This window comes from Primulina eburnea, unplaced genomic scaffold, assembly GCF_022965805.1.
Source record: "Primulina eburnea isolate SZY01 unplaced genomic scaffold, ASM2296580v1 ctg1038_ERROPOS4800000, whole genome shotgun sequence".
Taxonomy (NCBI): Eukaryota; Viridiplantae; Streptophyta; class Magnoliopsida; order Lamiales; family Gesneriaceae; genus Primulina; species Primulina eburnea.
The window spans coordinates 428,831-445,556 of record NW_027330581.1 but is presented as its reverse complement, the minus strand read 5'-3'; the positions used below and the strand labels follow the sequence as shown (position 1 = coordinate 445,556).

Sequence of the window (16,726 nt, the reverse complement as noted above, 5' to 3'; positions counted from 1 at the left end):
ACAATTAAAGATTGAGATCAGCACTTTTAGACAGACAGACTTCGAGCAGTTGTATGAATCATGGGAAAGGTATAAAGAGCTGTTGCGGAGGTGCCCGAATCATGGTTTCGAAGACTGGGTGCAGATTGAGTTGTTTTATAATGGATTGAATGGTCAAACACGTACAACTGTGGATGCAGCGGCAGGTGGCACGATCTTTGCCAAATCTCCTGCTCAAGCCTACGACTTGCTTGAGCAAATGACTATTAACAGCTACCAATGGCTGTCTGAGAGGTCAGGAGTACAGAAGACTGCTGGAATTTATGCGGTGGATCCGATCACATCACTCACCGCACAAGTATCAGCATTGACTACACAGTTAGCAACCATGAATAAAGTGAGCACATCAAATACTGAGGGACCATCGCCCGTCGTTGAAGAAGCACATTTTCTTGAAGAAGCTCAGTATATCAACAACAAAAATGTTGGAGGGTTTGGCGGATATCGAGGTAACCCTCCCCTAATACTTATCATCCTGGGTTGAGAAACCATGAAAATATTTCTTATGCAAACAATAAGAATGTGTTGAATCCTCCACCGAGGTTCAATACATCAAATGGGGAAGGGAAGCCATCATTTGAGGATTTAGTTGGAACGTTTGTTGCTGAATCTGACAAGAGAATGGCTAGGACTGAGTCTAGGCTTGACAACCTAGAAACCCACATGGCAAGTATTGGTGCTACTTTGAAAATCTTGGAGTCGCAAGTTGGGCAAATAACGAAGCAACTCACATATCAACCATTAGGTGCAGTGCAAAAGAATGCAGACCCAAATCTGAGAGAGGTGAATGCTATTTTTATGCAGCATGAGGAGATTGGAGTGGTAAGCAAAGAAGATAAAGTTGATCAGCCGACTCCAAGCAAAAGGAACCGAGGTAAGAAAGGTAAGAGTTATGATTTTGATCAATGCGTTGATATTTCTTTACTTCCCTACCCCTAAAAATTTTTACAATTGAAGGCTGAGTTTCAAAAAAAAAAAGGTCTTGAAGATCTCAAGAACCTACACTCTAACATTCAGTTTGCAGAGCAGGAAGAGGTGGCATTTACTGGAGGAGATGATAAGGGCAGGAAAGGAAATCTTCCTCAGAAGCTACAAGACCCCGGGAATTTGTTGTACCATGTGAAATTGGAAGTCAATCAGTGAAAAAAGCTATCTGTGATTCAAGAGCGAGTGTGAACATAATGCCAAGTTTCCTTTACGAGAAACTTGGATTGAGTAGGATAAAGCCCACAAGACTAAGCTTGCAGATGGCAGATAAATCGGTTAGGACACCGCTGGGTATTGTGGAAGATGTTGAACTTAAGACTGATAAAATAAGGCTTCTAGCAGATTTTGTGGTGCTTGACATGGGGAACAGTCAGAATGTTCGTGATATTTTAGGACGACCATTTTTTGCTACTGCTGGAGCCGTCATTTATTTGAGACAAGGAAAACTTACCATGGCGGTTGATGGTCAAAACATAGAACTCAAGGCTTCCAAGATATCATACGATCCACCATGAACAAGTAGTATAGTCGGGCTGATGACGTTAAACCAAGCACTGTGTGGGAGGCAACCCACAATTTATTTTCTTTAGCATTCATTTTGTTTTTATTATTTTATTTTATTTTACGTCCTTAGTTGTAAATTTTACCCACCACCAGATCTATCACCGCCGCAGCCCATGGACATGGATGACACAGATGCTGCGGACAACAACTCGAGTTTTGAAACTCGTGCGCAAGGTATGTGTTGTCGTGTTCTTTATTTCTATACATTGAGGACAATGCATACTTTAAGTTTGGGGGAGGGTAAAATTGCGTTGCTTGTTAGAATTTTTAGAATTTTTCTGCAAATTTTTTGTTTTATCGCTCAGTAGTTAGTTTGATTTTTTATCTATTGCATGCTAGATTTGTTAGGTAGAGTAATGGATAAGTAAAATGTGTGACCGATGATGAAAACTGAATTGCGATCCTGAAATATATATGTGTTCATGATAACTCAGGAGTCACAATTATTTTTGCACTGTCGTGTTTGTTGATACTATCGTTGCTTAGAGACAAGTTGCATGCTTGTGATGCTAAATAGATGAGGGAGATTTGATCCTTGGTAATTTTGCATGACATTGATTGACACTTTTGCAATCATAGGAATGAGCTAGTCAATTTTTCACAATATCCTTGGGCCTATATTCTTTGCTTACTGTCAATTGTAGCATTTTGAGCTTCAAGTTAATTGAGATGCTTAAATTTCTTCGTGCACCTATTTCATCTATCATTTTTATTGAAAATTGCATGTGACTGGTTTGTATGAGTTGACTAATGGATTGACGGTAATCTAGAACTTGTTTGAGCACTTTTCGAGGCGAAATACGGATAATATGTGACATAGGAATGATTTAGGCGATCTTTGAAACCGTTGAGCCTTCGAGCCTACCAAATGAACATGAAATATCCCTAGTGTCCCATTTTGAGCCTACTAAAAATCAAGTGGTGTGTGTCAATGACATACAATTAGCCCCCACTTGTATCTATTCTCTATCCCACAACAACTACCAAATGAAACTTATACACTTATTTTCCTACCTGATTTTTAGAGAAATAAATTCATTGGTGTTGTAATGATTCAAATGCTCCTTGAAAAGAAAAAGAAAAATGAATGTACAGAAAGGAGTTCAAAAAGAAGAAAAACAATGAAAAGAATGAATCAAAAGTGGTGAGAAATAAAGCATTTGGGAAATGAAGGATATGAATGAAAAGAAAACAATAAGTGGGTGGTGGTTGAAAAGAAAATGAAAATGAGTGAAGTTGATGAAGTTCAAATATTTCTCTCAAATTTTGATTTCCATACCTTTACTGTAGGCATGAGCCGGAGCCTAACGTTACAAGCCTGCAAGACCTATTAACCTTGTCACATTCATCCAATATACTAGTGGAGAAAAGATGTTCAAGTCGAGCATATGGATACCAGAAAAACGTTGTCATCAAGTATAGACTTTAATCACTTGCTTGCAAGCATCTCATTTTGTGATTTCATCTTTGGCACACTTGTGTTGACCATCTTTCGAGACAAATAATCACCAATAAAGTCCTATGTGATCTATGAATGTGAATTTGTATTTTGATGAAGTGTGAGTTGAACTAAACTGAGGATTTCTTGATTCTGTAAAGTGAATGGGCATTATGACTCTATTTGAGCACTCGATGGGGTAAACGAACATTGACGTATCACACACACACGTGACACTTGGGAAATCATGAATTATATTAAAATAGATAAGTCTGAGGCCAATATAACTTTTTGCGAATCCATGACTGTTAAGAGTTTTATTACTTGTTAATTAACTTCCTGTTTTTATTTTATTTTGCTCGGGACTAGCAAAAGTTCAAGTTTGGGGGGTTTGATAAGTGCAAGATTTGCACTTACGTTACATTTAAATCCATTTTGAATTATGCTTGTTTCGAACAGAATTACGCGTTTTTGGTTTGTTTTTGTTGTCATTTCAGGAATGGAGAAAATAGTGGACACGAAACCAAGTGGACCAAGAAAACAGAACCGAGCCGCGAGTATAAATATGGCCAAGACCAGAATGGCGCGCGCGGTCGCGCCACTTCACGCGCAGCCGCGCGCGCACAGAAAATGCACAAGGGCAGAAGCTTGCGCGCGGTCGCGCGACATCTCGCGCACCAGCGCGCGCACAGAAGCAGAAGATGACACGAGAGGTGCGCGCGACAGCGCCACTTTACGAGCAGGCGCGCGTGCACCTATACAAGTGAGTGACCAGACGCTTGCGCGCGGCCGCGCGACTATATGCGCGACCGCGCGCACACATGCATGGCCAGAGGAGCAGCACCGAGCGCGCCACCGCGCCAATTCTCGCGCCACCGCACGCGCCGCGTCCAGAAAAAGTATAAAAGCGCTATCGTCTAGGTCAGAAAGGAGTGAGCCGCCGTGCAGAGAAATCACACAAAAATTCACCATCTTGGGAAGGAAAAGAAGCGAGAAACGGAGCGCATACACAAGACGAAGATTCAGAGTGTGAAGAACAGACACAAATACGAAGAACGACGGATCTGGGGACAGAGACGACACTTCGGATTTGTTATCTTTTCCTTTGTTTCTTTATTTTATTGCGTGGCGATGTCTAGAATCACAAACATGTCTTGTTTTCTCTTGGATTTCGTGATGAACTAAATTTCCATTCTAGAGGTTGACGTAGCTTTGTCTTTACGATGATTTGACGTGGATATTTTTATGATTGGATTCCGTTTTATTTAATTGTGTTCTCTACTCTTATTTCATTGCAATTTACTGGCCATAAATTGTATGTTGTGATTAATTCTACAACTCGGGAGAGGGACTAGGATTATAGATCACTAGAGGCACATCATGGAATGTTTATATCGTTCGGAAGGCGTATAACTTTTGCGAGGCTTAGGTAAGAACATTGATTGCATTTATCAATTAAACTTAGATTTGTATTAGGAATAATTGAATCGAAGTTTGATTGATACATTTATTCGTCACTTGGGAAAGAGGGAATAAAATACGTAAGTGTTCTTGGCCATTAAATAATAGGAATTCAGGAATTTAAATGCAACTAGGAGAATTATTGTAGAAACTTAGTGAAGTCAGTCCTCTAGATAATTTCTATCACTGATATTTCTCCGGTCGGTAATTCGATTTATTGTTTATTCGCATTTTAATTGTTTTTAACAAACCAATTATCTTACGAATTTTCTAAATAAAGTCTTGACTATTTTAATTACGAGCACTGATATACATTTTTATACACAATCCTCGTGGGATCGATATCTATACTCTAACCAGTACTAAAACTTGACACCGTACACTTGCGGTAGTGAAAACACGCAACAATTACCTATCACCAATTCTGGAGGATGTGATTTCTTCCATCTGAGCTCAGTATTTGTTGCTTCCATATCAGCAATTGCTTCTGTTAGCAACTGAATGTTTTCAGATTCAGTTGGAGTTGCATCAGTTGGTAAATGAATATCATCTGTTTGCTCCACCAACTGATTATCAGGAGCAGGTTCTCGTTCAACTGATTGATCTAGTATTTCTGGTTCAGGTTTTTGAAGGATATTTCTATTGATATGATTTTCTTCTTAATTATCATCCTCCAAACTGATTTCTGTAAAACGATCAACTAGCTAAACTGGATCAGTTGGCTTATCAGTTAGCACAGTTTCATAAAAAACAACATGAATAGATTCTTAAACATTTAAAGAGCTTTTATTAAAAACTATATATGCTTTGCTAAATGAAGAATATCCAAGAAATATTCCCTCTGGAGATTTAGCATCAAAGGCTTTTAAAAGATTTTTACCATTATCAAGAATAAAACATCTGCAGCCAAATTTTTTGAAATAGGAAACCACACGTTTTCTTCCATGCCAGATCTCATATGGTGTTTTCACATGATTCTTATTAATAATTGATCTATTCTGAGTGTAAAATGCAGTGTTTACTGCTTCAGCCCAAAATCTTTGAGAAATACCAGAATCAGCAAGCATTGATCTAGCAGCTTCTTTAAGGGTCCGATTTCTTCTTTCAGCTACACCATTTTTTCTGGGGTGTTCTAGCTGTTGAGAGCTCATGCTTGATTCCAGTATTTTCTAAAAAAGTTGAAAGATTTTGATTGATGAATTCAGTTCCTTTGTCAGACCTTATTCAACCAATCCCAACTAATTTTTCATTTAATAGTCTTTTGAAGAGCATAATCAGTTGTGCAGCAGTTTGGTCTTTGGATTTGAGAAAAATAACCCAAGCAAATCTTGAAAATCATCCACAACTACTAAAGTGTATTTCATTCCCATAAACTCATGACTGGTATTGAACCAAAAGAATCCATTTCTAACGGTTCTAAGCATCGGGAAGATGGTTTACAACCTCGGTTTTTGAATGAAGATCTTACTTGTTTACCAAACTAACATACTGAACAAACTTTATCTTTTGAAAAATCTATTTTGGGAAAACCAGTTACAAGATCATTGTTACTCAGATAGGAAATAGTTTTAAAGTGTAAGTGGTTCAACCTCTTATGCCACCACCACTTTTTAGAAGATTTGGAAGCAATAAAACAAACTGGTGCATAAATTTGTTCAGTCCAACTGACTTTGTATGTGTTTCCACAACAATTTCCAGTTAGGATGACCTCATCAGTTGAGTCTCTAACTGAACAAGTGTTTCTGTCAAATTGAACTGAGAAATTATTGTCGCATAACTGATTGATGCTTATCAAGTTATACTTCAAATTCTCAACTAGCAAAACATCTTTAATTGTAAAGTTACCATGGATAAGCTTACCCTTAGTCATAGTTTTACCTTTGCAGTTGTTTCCAAAACTGATGTTTGGTGCAATATATTTGATCGATAGAAAATTTGCATCTCCTGTCATATGTCGTGAACATCCACTGTCTAGATACTAAGTTGATTCTTTGCTTATTCCTGTTACTTGCAATCACATATAGTATATAATTTTGGTACCCATATTCATTTGGGTCCTAAACTGGTTAGTCCTTTAGGAACCCAAACTTGAATCAGTCTAACTGACTTCCCAGTTGATGTGTTCCAAATGGTTTTTCTCGAATTCTTGGTAATATGTGTGTGATGTGAAGATGAAACAGTATGATTTGTATCATTTTTCAACTGACTATTCTTTTGATATTGTTTCTGAACTGACTTACAGTTGTAGTAATTGTAATAGCCACTCCTTGAATACTGATTTTTGTAACTGGATCGTTTAGGTGATCAGTTTCTTGAATTATTTGAACTCTCAGAGCTATATCCAATTCCATACCATTTGCATTTGTTCTTACTATCAATCAATTGAACAACTGGTTTACTAGGTTCCGAGAATTCATTTACTATAGTTGATTTTTCAAAGGTAATGTTCCTTTGTTTTCTTTCAACTTTGGCTGTGTATCACTTGCAAAATTTTCATCATGACTGTTAAAGCCTAAAACAATTTTATCAGCAACTGATTTTTGTTAATTTCGGCATTTCAGTCAATGCAACTGAAGACTTGTTCCAAGCTTGAATCAGTTCAGTATGTTTTGAAGGTTTTGTTTTTAACTGACATATCAAAGCTTGATTTTCAATCATTTCAGATTTTTCCTGTGCAATCTCCCTTTTTAGACTCAACAGTTCAACTGACTCATCGGTTTCTGTTTTATTGTCATTGGGATCAGTTTGCTCATTTCTAATCTTCTCAAATGATCGAGCAAGTTTGTGATACTCATTTATCATGTCAAGCAATGTGGTAATGAGTTCCTCACGTGTGAAATCAGTAGAGCTAAAGTCAAATACATGTTCACATGCTGACTCCAGTTCAGCATTATCTGCCATTAAGCACTTGACTTCCTCTTCATCTTCACTTGAACTGATTTTTCTTTCTGGTTCTGACTCGTCACTACCAGTTTCTGCCCACTTAGATTTGCTTTATTCTGCCAAAAGCACTTCATGTTTCTTTTTGTATGATTTCTTGTCATCCTTGGTCCTTCTTCTGTGCTCATAGGGCTTCTTTTCCTTTAAATTTGATCATTGATTGTCCTTCTTTGGCTAAAGACAGTCTACTATGAAATGAACAGATTTGCCACAGTTGTAGCAAACATAGGATTCTTCTTTGGTCTGATTTTTCTGATATTGCTTCTGGAAGTTTCCTTGATTCCTCCTCATAGACCTTCCAAATTTCTTGACAAACAATGACATAGCATCATTGCTCAATTGATGAGTAGATTTGTCAACTGAACCAGTTGGTTCAAGTCTGACAGTAGTTAAAGAAATTGTGGCACCTGGTGTAGAAGGTTCTCCTTCTCTGGTTTGTAGTTAAAACTCGTAAGTCTTTAGATCAGCAAACAAGTCATGAAGTTTGACTTTGTTAATTAAGATCCTTTGACTCTCTCATTGCCATGGTCTGGACATTGATAGGACTCGTTTTTACGTGTTTTTAGTGTTGTTTTCGAGTCGCATTCATGCATCATATTAGTTTGTTTTAGTTTAATTTAGGATTTTTCTATCATTATTTAGCATATGACTGATCTCGTGTAGTTGGTGGTTATTTTGTAGGAATTGAACCAAAAAGTGAGAAATAATTGCCAAAGAAGCGAGAGGTACTCGCTTTTGACCGCCCTAGCGAGCATGTTGATCTGGCCGAGGAGATGCTGCGCAAACGTCTCGCTCGGGCGGTCAAAAGTGACCGCCCCAGCGAATCCAGGGACATGGCCGAGGAAATTTCTGCGAGAACGTCTCACTAGGGCGGACACTTTTGACCGCCCTAGCGAGCTGCGAGATTTGAAAAGATATGTTTCCTTTTTTTTGGACTCTATTCGACACAAGAGACCTAACACACGAGAGAGGCGGCGTTTTGGGCGATTTTTCATCACTTTCATCAGATTTTCGTGGGGAAAAGGCTAGGAGCAAAGGAAATCTCGAATTTAATGAAAATAATAAAGATGACGACGGATGACGGCCACGACGCGTGGAAATCTAGAAGTCTTCGAAATCTCCTTTTCTCCTAGCCTTTTCCCCACGAAAATCTGATGAAAGTGATGAAAAATCGCCCAAAACGCCGCCTCTCTCGTGTGTTAGGTCTCTTGTGTCGAATAGAGTCCAAAAAAAAGGAAACATATCTTTTCAAATCTCGCAGCTCGCTAGGGCGGTCAAAAGTGTCCGCCCTAGCGAGACGTTCTCGCAGAAATTTCCTCGGCCATGTCCCTGGATTCGCTGGGGCGGTCACTTTTGACCGCCCTAGCGAGACGTTTGCGCAGCAACTCCTCGGCCAGATCAACATGCTCGCTGGGGCGGTCACTTTTGACCGCCCTAGCGAGTACCTCTCGCTTCTTTGGCAATTATTTCCCACTTTTTGGTTCAATTCCTACAAAATAACCACCAACTACACGAGATCAGTCATATGCTAAATAATGATAGAAAAATGCTAAATTAAACTAAAACAAACTAATATGATGCATGAATGCGACTCGAAAACAACACTAAAAACACGTAAAAACGAGTCCTATCAACCCCCTCATACTAACCTTTTGCTCGCCCTCGAGTAAAATAGGTTAAAGCACGAGATACTAAACAAACTCAACAACCACAAAATTACTCAAACAAGAAATAACTAACACAAGTAAATTTCAATGGTGAGTTAACAATGTTTATGTTCATGCCTCAGTTTACTTTCCCACTACCAATCAAGTCAAATCGCAACCGAATACTCATTCTCATCTATACATAAATTTCGACACTAATTTGAACGTGTGTGTGTGTCATGATGGGTCTAGTCATTCGTACTTCAAATAGATCAATTATCAAATCATGCGAGTCACTCAATTAACACTTCAATACAAGTCTCACTAGCATGCATCCCCGTGTCCATTCATCACTAGCCACAAATTGAACTTTATTCAGCTTTTAAGTACAGATAAGGGTGTCGAAAAGAAGGAAAATAAGCTCAAGTGGCTAAAAGTTGGGAGTACACCGATCATTTTCATTGTGCAATCGTCAAGAATTTTCGTCTGACTTTCCTCGTCTCCTTACATCTCCAACTTTTAGCCTAGGAATAGAATTTCATTCCTTTTATTTCGGCTCCCCCTCACCTTACATCTCTTTCTTTTGTTCTTTCTTTTTCCGTTTTTTTTTTTAATTAATTGCACAATTTTCACACATGTACTCCCTAGGCTAAGAATATAATACTTTGGATCACGGCTGGTTAGGAGTATGACATTGTAATTCAGTGCAATGGAAAAGAGGTAAATGTAAAGTTCAAGGAAAATCAAATTTTCTCATTCAAGGTCCCAATTAGCGACTTATTTTCACGGGCTTACATGCCAAATCAACTCATAAATGGTGCCTTTCAAGTTAACCACACAAAACTTTCAAATTTCACCATTATTCCTACAAAGTTCTAGTCCCCACACATGTGTGCTCAAAAGGTTCAAATTTTGTACCAAAATTCATGCTTTAACAATCAAGAGTATCATTCACGACGTGACCCAATCAACACTTTTGTAAACCGTCGAATTCAAATCATCATTGGCTCATAAACGATGTCTTCTCACCATAAACGACACCCAACAAAAGAAATGCAACGAAACTAAACCAATTAACTAAACAATCAAAACAATCTACCCACCCCCTCATACTAGAGTTGTGCAATGTCCTCAATGCACAAAACGAAACACACACTAAAAACTAAAAAACTCATGAATGCAAATGCAACGACAGAATAAATAAAAATAAAGGGGAAACAGTAAACTCCCCTGATCAGAAATCCTCCTCCTCGTCATGCTCAGGCGGTGCAACTCCCTCGTCAGCAGCTGGGGGTATAGGATAATGATACTGAAACTGGAAGGGTGGCGGGTATGCGGGTACAGGTGGCCGGCCGGATGTGTCGATGCCCAGATGCGTGGAGATCCCCTGTACCAAGTACTCGACATTCTGAATATGATCTTGATTCACGGCCTGATACTCAGTCTGATAAGTGGCCCAAGAGCCCAATTCGTTGATGCGATCTCGCATGGCACGGCGGCGTGGCTGCGGAGGTGGCGGTGCATGTCCTAAAGCCGGAGGTGGTTCAGCTGCTCCCCCATACTCGAAAAATACATCCTCGGGCAGCTCTGCCTGTCTCTTCTCCCTCTTGGATCGATAGAGAGCGTCATCAATGGCTCTCATCGGTGGTAGCCACTCATCATCATCGGCAAATATCACCCCCGCTCGGGCACATAGCTCAGTCACGATCGTCGGAAAATAAAACGCCAAATTGCTGCTGTTTATGCACATGTTGAGCTGTCCAAAGATGAGTCTTCCCACATCAATCGCCATCCCAGTCTGGATGGCATACAGAACAACCGCCCACATCATCGACCGACTGCAAACCCAACATGTCATTGATCGTACGGCAATCATACGGGACCAGATGTCCCCTCACAAATGCCTTATGCTCATTCCTCTCCGGAGCATTGGCATAGAATTCACGCACAACCCGAACCACTGCTGCGTTCGGTTGTGCCACAAAGCCAGTCCACCCTCTTCCCGCTATTTGGAATGCCGGAAAATGATTGATAATAGACGAGCTAAATCCTCGCTCCGGGATAGGCTTCCTATGTAGTCTAGCATTTTCATTTCTCTCCCTAGCATTATCATTCACAAACATAGACGGAGTAGACCGAGAGCTAGAGGCACCGTGAGTTACCTTAGACCTTTTGGGTGCCATGTCGAGAGTGGAGGGCAAAAAATCTGAAGTCGCCGGAAAAGTGTTGAAGTTCGCCGGAGATGGTCGCCGGATTCCGTGGAAGATGACCGGAGTGGAGAAAAAAAATTGTAGTCTAAGTGCTTCCGGGTGGATTGTAGAATTCAAGATCGAGTCTTTTCCCTGAAAAGATCACAAAATAAGAAGATTTGAGCATAAAAGATGGAGGAGGCGCCGATTTGTGAGGAAGAGGAGTAGGGTTCGAAGTGGGGAAGAAGGGGAAGAAATTTTTTTTTTTTTATAGTCTGCGCGACTCGCTAGGGCGGTCAAACGTGTCCGCCCTAGCGAGTGGTTTTTGGTGACCAATCATTTAAAACATCCGAGTGCTCGCTGGGGCGGTCAGTTTTGACCGCCCTAGCGAGGGGTTCTCGCCGAGACAAATTTGAAATAAATGAGTTCTCGCTGGGGCGGTCAATTTGAACCGCCCTAGCGAGTGGTTCTCGCCATAGAGCCATTTCTTTTTTTTTTTTTTTAATAATTTCTCTCGCGGGGGCGGTCAAAAGTGACCGCCCTAGCGAGGCATTTTCGGTTACAAATTTTTTTGAAAAAGGGCGAGAGCTCGCTGGGGCGGTCACTAGCGAGACATTCTTGAAAAAAAGAAATAAAATAAAAATTTTAAAACAATGAATGCCATGCCATGCACTACCTAAATGCAAGTGATGCGATTAATGAATAAAGGAAAAAGATGAAATCAACATAGGGAGTAGAAGTAGTTCTCAATTTACAGTCTAGAGCTCGACTTTTCACCCATGTCCTCAATGACTGTCATGGAGCCGAATGACTCCAATTTGTGGCTCAATTGTGCCACCAATATAGTGCTTCAATCGTTGAGCTTTCACAGTGAACGTCCCTTCCTTGCCATCATGTAGCACCACTGCACCCGATGGGAACACCTTGGCTATAGTGAATGGTCCTGACCACCTTGACTTTAGCTTTCCTGGAAAGAGTCGCAAGCGAGAATTGTATACCAACACCGCTTCACCCACTTTGAATTCCCTTCTTATAATGTGTTTGTCATGGGCTCGTTTGGTGCGTTCCTTGTAAGATAGTGCAAGGTCATAAGCTCTTCCCCGAAACTCATCCAACTGATTCAACTGCAGCAATCGTTTTTCACCTGCAAGAGCAAAATCAAAGTTTAGTGCTTTGGTCGCCCAATATGCTCTATACTCTAATTCGACTGGTAGATGACATGCTTTACCAAAAAGTAACCTATATGGTGTAGTGCCTATAGGTGTTTTAAAAGCAGTACGATATGCCCACAAAGCATCATCTAACCGAATGGACCAGTCCTTTCTGTTCACATTGACTGTCTTCTCTAAAATCCTCTTAATTTCTCGATTAGATACTTCAACTTGCCCACTAGTTTGGGGATGGTATGGAGTGGAAACCTTGTGGGTGACACCATATTTGCCCAACAGTTTATCAAAAATTTTGTTGCAAAAATGGGTGCCACCATCCCTTATGATTGCACGTGGTGCACCAAATCGATTAAAAATATGTTTCTTCAAAAATTTCAACACCACTTGTGCATCATTAGTGGCACAAGCCTCTGCCTCCACCCACTTAGACACATACTCCACTGCCACCAGAATAAATTTCTTTGCAAAAGACGCAGGAAAAGGACCCATAAAATCAATCCCCCACACATCAAATATTTCCACTCAATAATGTTATTTAAAGGCATCTCATGACGGTTGGAAATATTACCTGTGTGTTGGCATCTATCACAATTGAGAACATACAAACGAGCATCCTTAAAAAGAGTTGGCCAATAGAAGCCACATTCAAGTACCTTAGACGCCGTCCGTATAGGTCCAAAGTGACCACCTACCTCACGGTCATGACAATGGTTCAGAATTTGATTGGTTTCCTCCTCAGCCACACATCTTCTTATCATGGAATCTGCACAAATCTTAAACAAAAACGGTTCCTCCCAAAAATAATATTTCACGTCTGAAAAGAATTTCTTTCTTTTGTGAAATAATAAATTAGGTGGAGGTGTGCCAGTGACAAGAAAATTTGCAAAATCGGCATACCAAGGGCAGGCATTTACCTCAAGCAATTGTTCATCAGGAAACCAGTCATCTATATCATCGTCACTGCCCTTAATTCTAACATGCTCAAGCCTAGATAGGTGGTGAGCAACTACATTTTCTACACCCTTTTTATCTCGAATCTCGAGATCAAATTCTTGCAGTAATAAAATCCACCTAATTAACCTAGGTTTCGCATCCTTCTTAGTAAGCAAGTATTTCAGGGCAGAATGATCTGTGTACACAGTTACTTTAGACAGAACAAGGTATGAATGAAATTTGTCGAAAGCAAATACTATAGCAAGCAATTCCTTTTCAGTAGTAGCGTAATTCAATTGAGCATCATTTAGAGTCTTACTTGCATAGTAGATGGTATGAAATACCTTGTTCATCCTTTGACCCAGCACCGCACCCACAGCTGTATCACTCGCATCGCACATCACCTCAAACGGTAACTCCCAATCAGGGACAGTCAGAACAGGTGCTGTCACCAAGCTCTCCTTGAGTATCTCGAATGCCTGCAGACAAGTAGAATCAAAATTAAATTCAGCATCTTTCATCAACAAAGAGGATAAAGGTTTAGCAATTTTTGAAAAATCTTTGATGAAGCGCCTATAAAAACCAGCATGCCCGAGGAAACTTCTAACTCCTTTTATTGATGAAGGTGGGGGTAAGTTTTTGATTACCTCCACCTTGGCTTTGTCGACCTCAATTCCATTCTCCGATACCTTGTGTCCTAACACAATCCCCTCTTGAACCATAAAATGACACTTCTCCCAATTCAACACCAAATTGCTCTCCTCACATCTAACTAACACCAAGTTCAAATTTTCTAGACATTCATTAAATGATGAGCCAAAAATAGAGAAGTCATCCATAAAAATTTCAAGGAAATTCTCAGTCATGTCATGAAAGATAGCGGTCATGCACCTTTGAAATGTGGCAGGTGCATTGCATAAACCGAAGGGCATACGCCTAAACGCAAAAGTACCATAAGGACAAGTGAAAGTAGTTTTCTCTTGGTCCTCAGGTGCAATTGTGATTTGCTTGTATCCCGAATATCCATCTAAAAAGCAATAGAATTCATGACCTGCTAGTCGTTCAATCATTTGATCGATAAATGGCAAGGGAAAGTGATCTTTACGGGTTGCATCATTCAGTTTCCTATAATCTATGCACACACGCCAACCCGTAACAGTTCTAGTGGGAATCAACTCATTTTTTTCATTAGTAATAACAGTAATCCCACCCTTTTTAGGCACACATTGTACAGGACTTACCCACGCACTATCAGAGATAGGATAGATAATACCTGCATCCAGAAGTTTAATTGTTTCAGCCTTTACTACCTCTTGCATCTTTGGATTGAGTCTCCTTTGTGGTTGTGCTAGAGGTGAGTACTTATCTTCCATCAGAATTTTATGCATGCAGATCGAAGGACTTATCCCTTTTATGTCCGAAACCATCCAAGCGAATGCTCCTTTATGCTCCTTAAGGACTCCCATGAGCTTACTCTCCATATCATCTGTCAAAGAAGAGGAGATAATAACAGGCAATTTATTATCTTCTCCTAAATATACGTACTTGAGATGTGGAGGTAGTGGTTTGAGCTCCAAAGTAGGTGGCTCCTCTAGGCTTGACTTCTGAGGCATTAAATTTTTTCGGTCTCCCAATTCCTCTAGTCTAAGCCTCACTTGCTTTCTCCAAGGTGGAATGGCATTCAAATGAGCTAACATCTCCATCTTTTCCTCGTCTAGCTCGTCCTCTTGCTTTTCAGTAGTGAGAGTGGCCTCCAATGGTTCTTTCAATCCATCCTGCACAAAATCACAAACAATAGAATCCAAGACATCAATACGAAAGCAACTATCATTGTGCATTGTGTGCTTGAGAGTATTGAAGACATCAAAAATAATTTCTTCTTCTCCAACTCTCAGTCTCAACTTCCCCTCTTCAACATCAATTAGCGCTTTCCCTGTAGCCAGAAACGGTCTCCCTAGGATTAAAGGCATCTCTAAATCTTCCTCCATGTCTAGTATCACGAAATCTGCAGGGAAAATGAACTTATCCACTTTCACCATAACATCTTTGATAATCCCACGTGGATACTTGACAGATCTGTCAGCCAGCTGCAACGACATCCTAGTTGGCTTGGGTTCACCTAATCCCAGTCTCCTAAACACAGAAAAAGGCATCAGATTAATACTCGCACCAAGATCACATAGAGCTTTATGAAAATTAATATCACCAATAATGCAAGGTATAGAGAAACTCTCTGGATCTTTTTGCTTTGGAGGCATCTTGTTTTGAACTAAAGCGGAGCAATTTTCAGTCAAATTCACCGTCATATGATCTTCTAGCTTTCGCTTATTCGCTAAGATATCTTTAAAGAATTTTGCATAACTTGGCATATTCAATAAGGCATCAGCAAAAGGAATGTTAATATGCAATTTTTTAAATACCTCAAGAAATTTACCAAATTGTGCATCTAATTTAGCTTTCTTCATCGCTGCAGGAAAAGGTGGAGGGATAACTATTTTATTTTGTGCAATAGGTGTAGATGTAGAGTTAGAAGACTTACCTCCTCGAGTTTCTACCTCATCCTCACCGTGCTTGGTCTTTTCCTCATTAGACTCGAGTGATTTTCCACTACGCAATTCCACAGCCTTCACATGTTCTCTTGGGTTAGTTTCCGTGTTGCTTGGCAAAGCTCCTTGCTCCCTATTAGCAATCAACTTAGCCAATTGTCCGATTTGATTCTCTAACCCCTTTATGGATGCATCTTGATTTTGAAATCTCGTCTCTGTTGCAGAAATAAATTTAGTCATCATTTGCTCTAAATTAGACTTCTCCTCCCGAGGCGGCTCTGGCTTGAATCCTTGGTGCATCCCATGTGGTGGACCTCTTTGTTGGCGATTTTGGCTGTTTTGACCTCCCCATGAAAAGTTTGGGTGATTCCTCCATCCCGGATTATATGTATTCGAATAAGGGTCATTTCTAGGACAGTTCTGGAATCCCACTTGTTTGACCGGTACTCCCTCAGGCACATAAAATGGATTTCCATCTTGGCAATCCTGCACGTCATGCTCACCCCCACACTTATCACAGAAAATTTCTTGCAGACGCATAGCCGACCCACTCATGCTCATCCCATCAATCTTCCTATTCAAAGCCTCTAACTGTGCTGAAACCGCCGATAAATCATTAACTTGATTAACTCCAGCACCTCGTTTCTGCCTATCAGATTGAGGATGATAGCTACTCGCAGCCATCTCCTCCAATAACTCATATCCTTCCTCCGCCGTCTTTCTCAGCAGGTTACCACAGGCAGCAGCATCTATCATAGTGCGATTAGGAGTAATCAGACCATAGTAGAAAGTTTGAACAACTAACCCAAGCGGT

The 16,726-nt window shown here is 40.2% G+C and overlaps 1 protein-coding gene across 1 annotated transcript; it reads left to right on the top strand.

Annotated features, from left to right (window-relative positions):
- The first annotated feature begins 1,220 nt into the window (after window positions 1–1,220).
- On the top strand, window positions 1,221–1,541 carry LOC140820411 (uncharacterized). The gene has a single exon (XM_073180695.1). The coding sequence runs from the start codon at window positions 1,221–1,223 to the stop codon at window positions 1,539–1,541; it is 321 nt and encodes a 106-aa protein (XP_073036796.1).
- The last annotated feature ends 15,185 nt before the right edge of the window (window positions 1,542–16,726 follow it).

Excerpts from the sequence above, each read along its gene's own strand:
- LOC140820411 (XM_073180695.1), top strand. The coding sequence starts at position 1,221 with ATGCCAAGTTTCCTTTACGAGAAACTTGGATTGAGTAGGATAAAGCCC.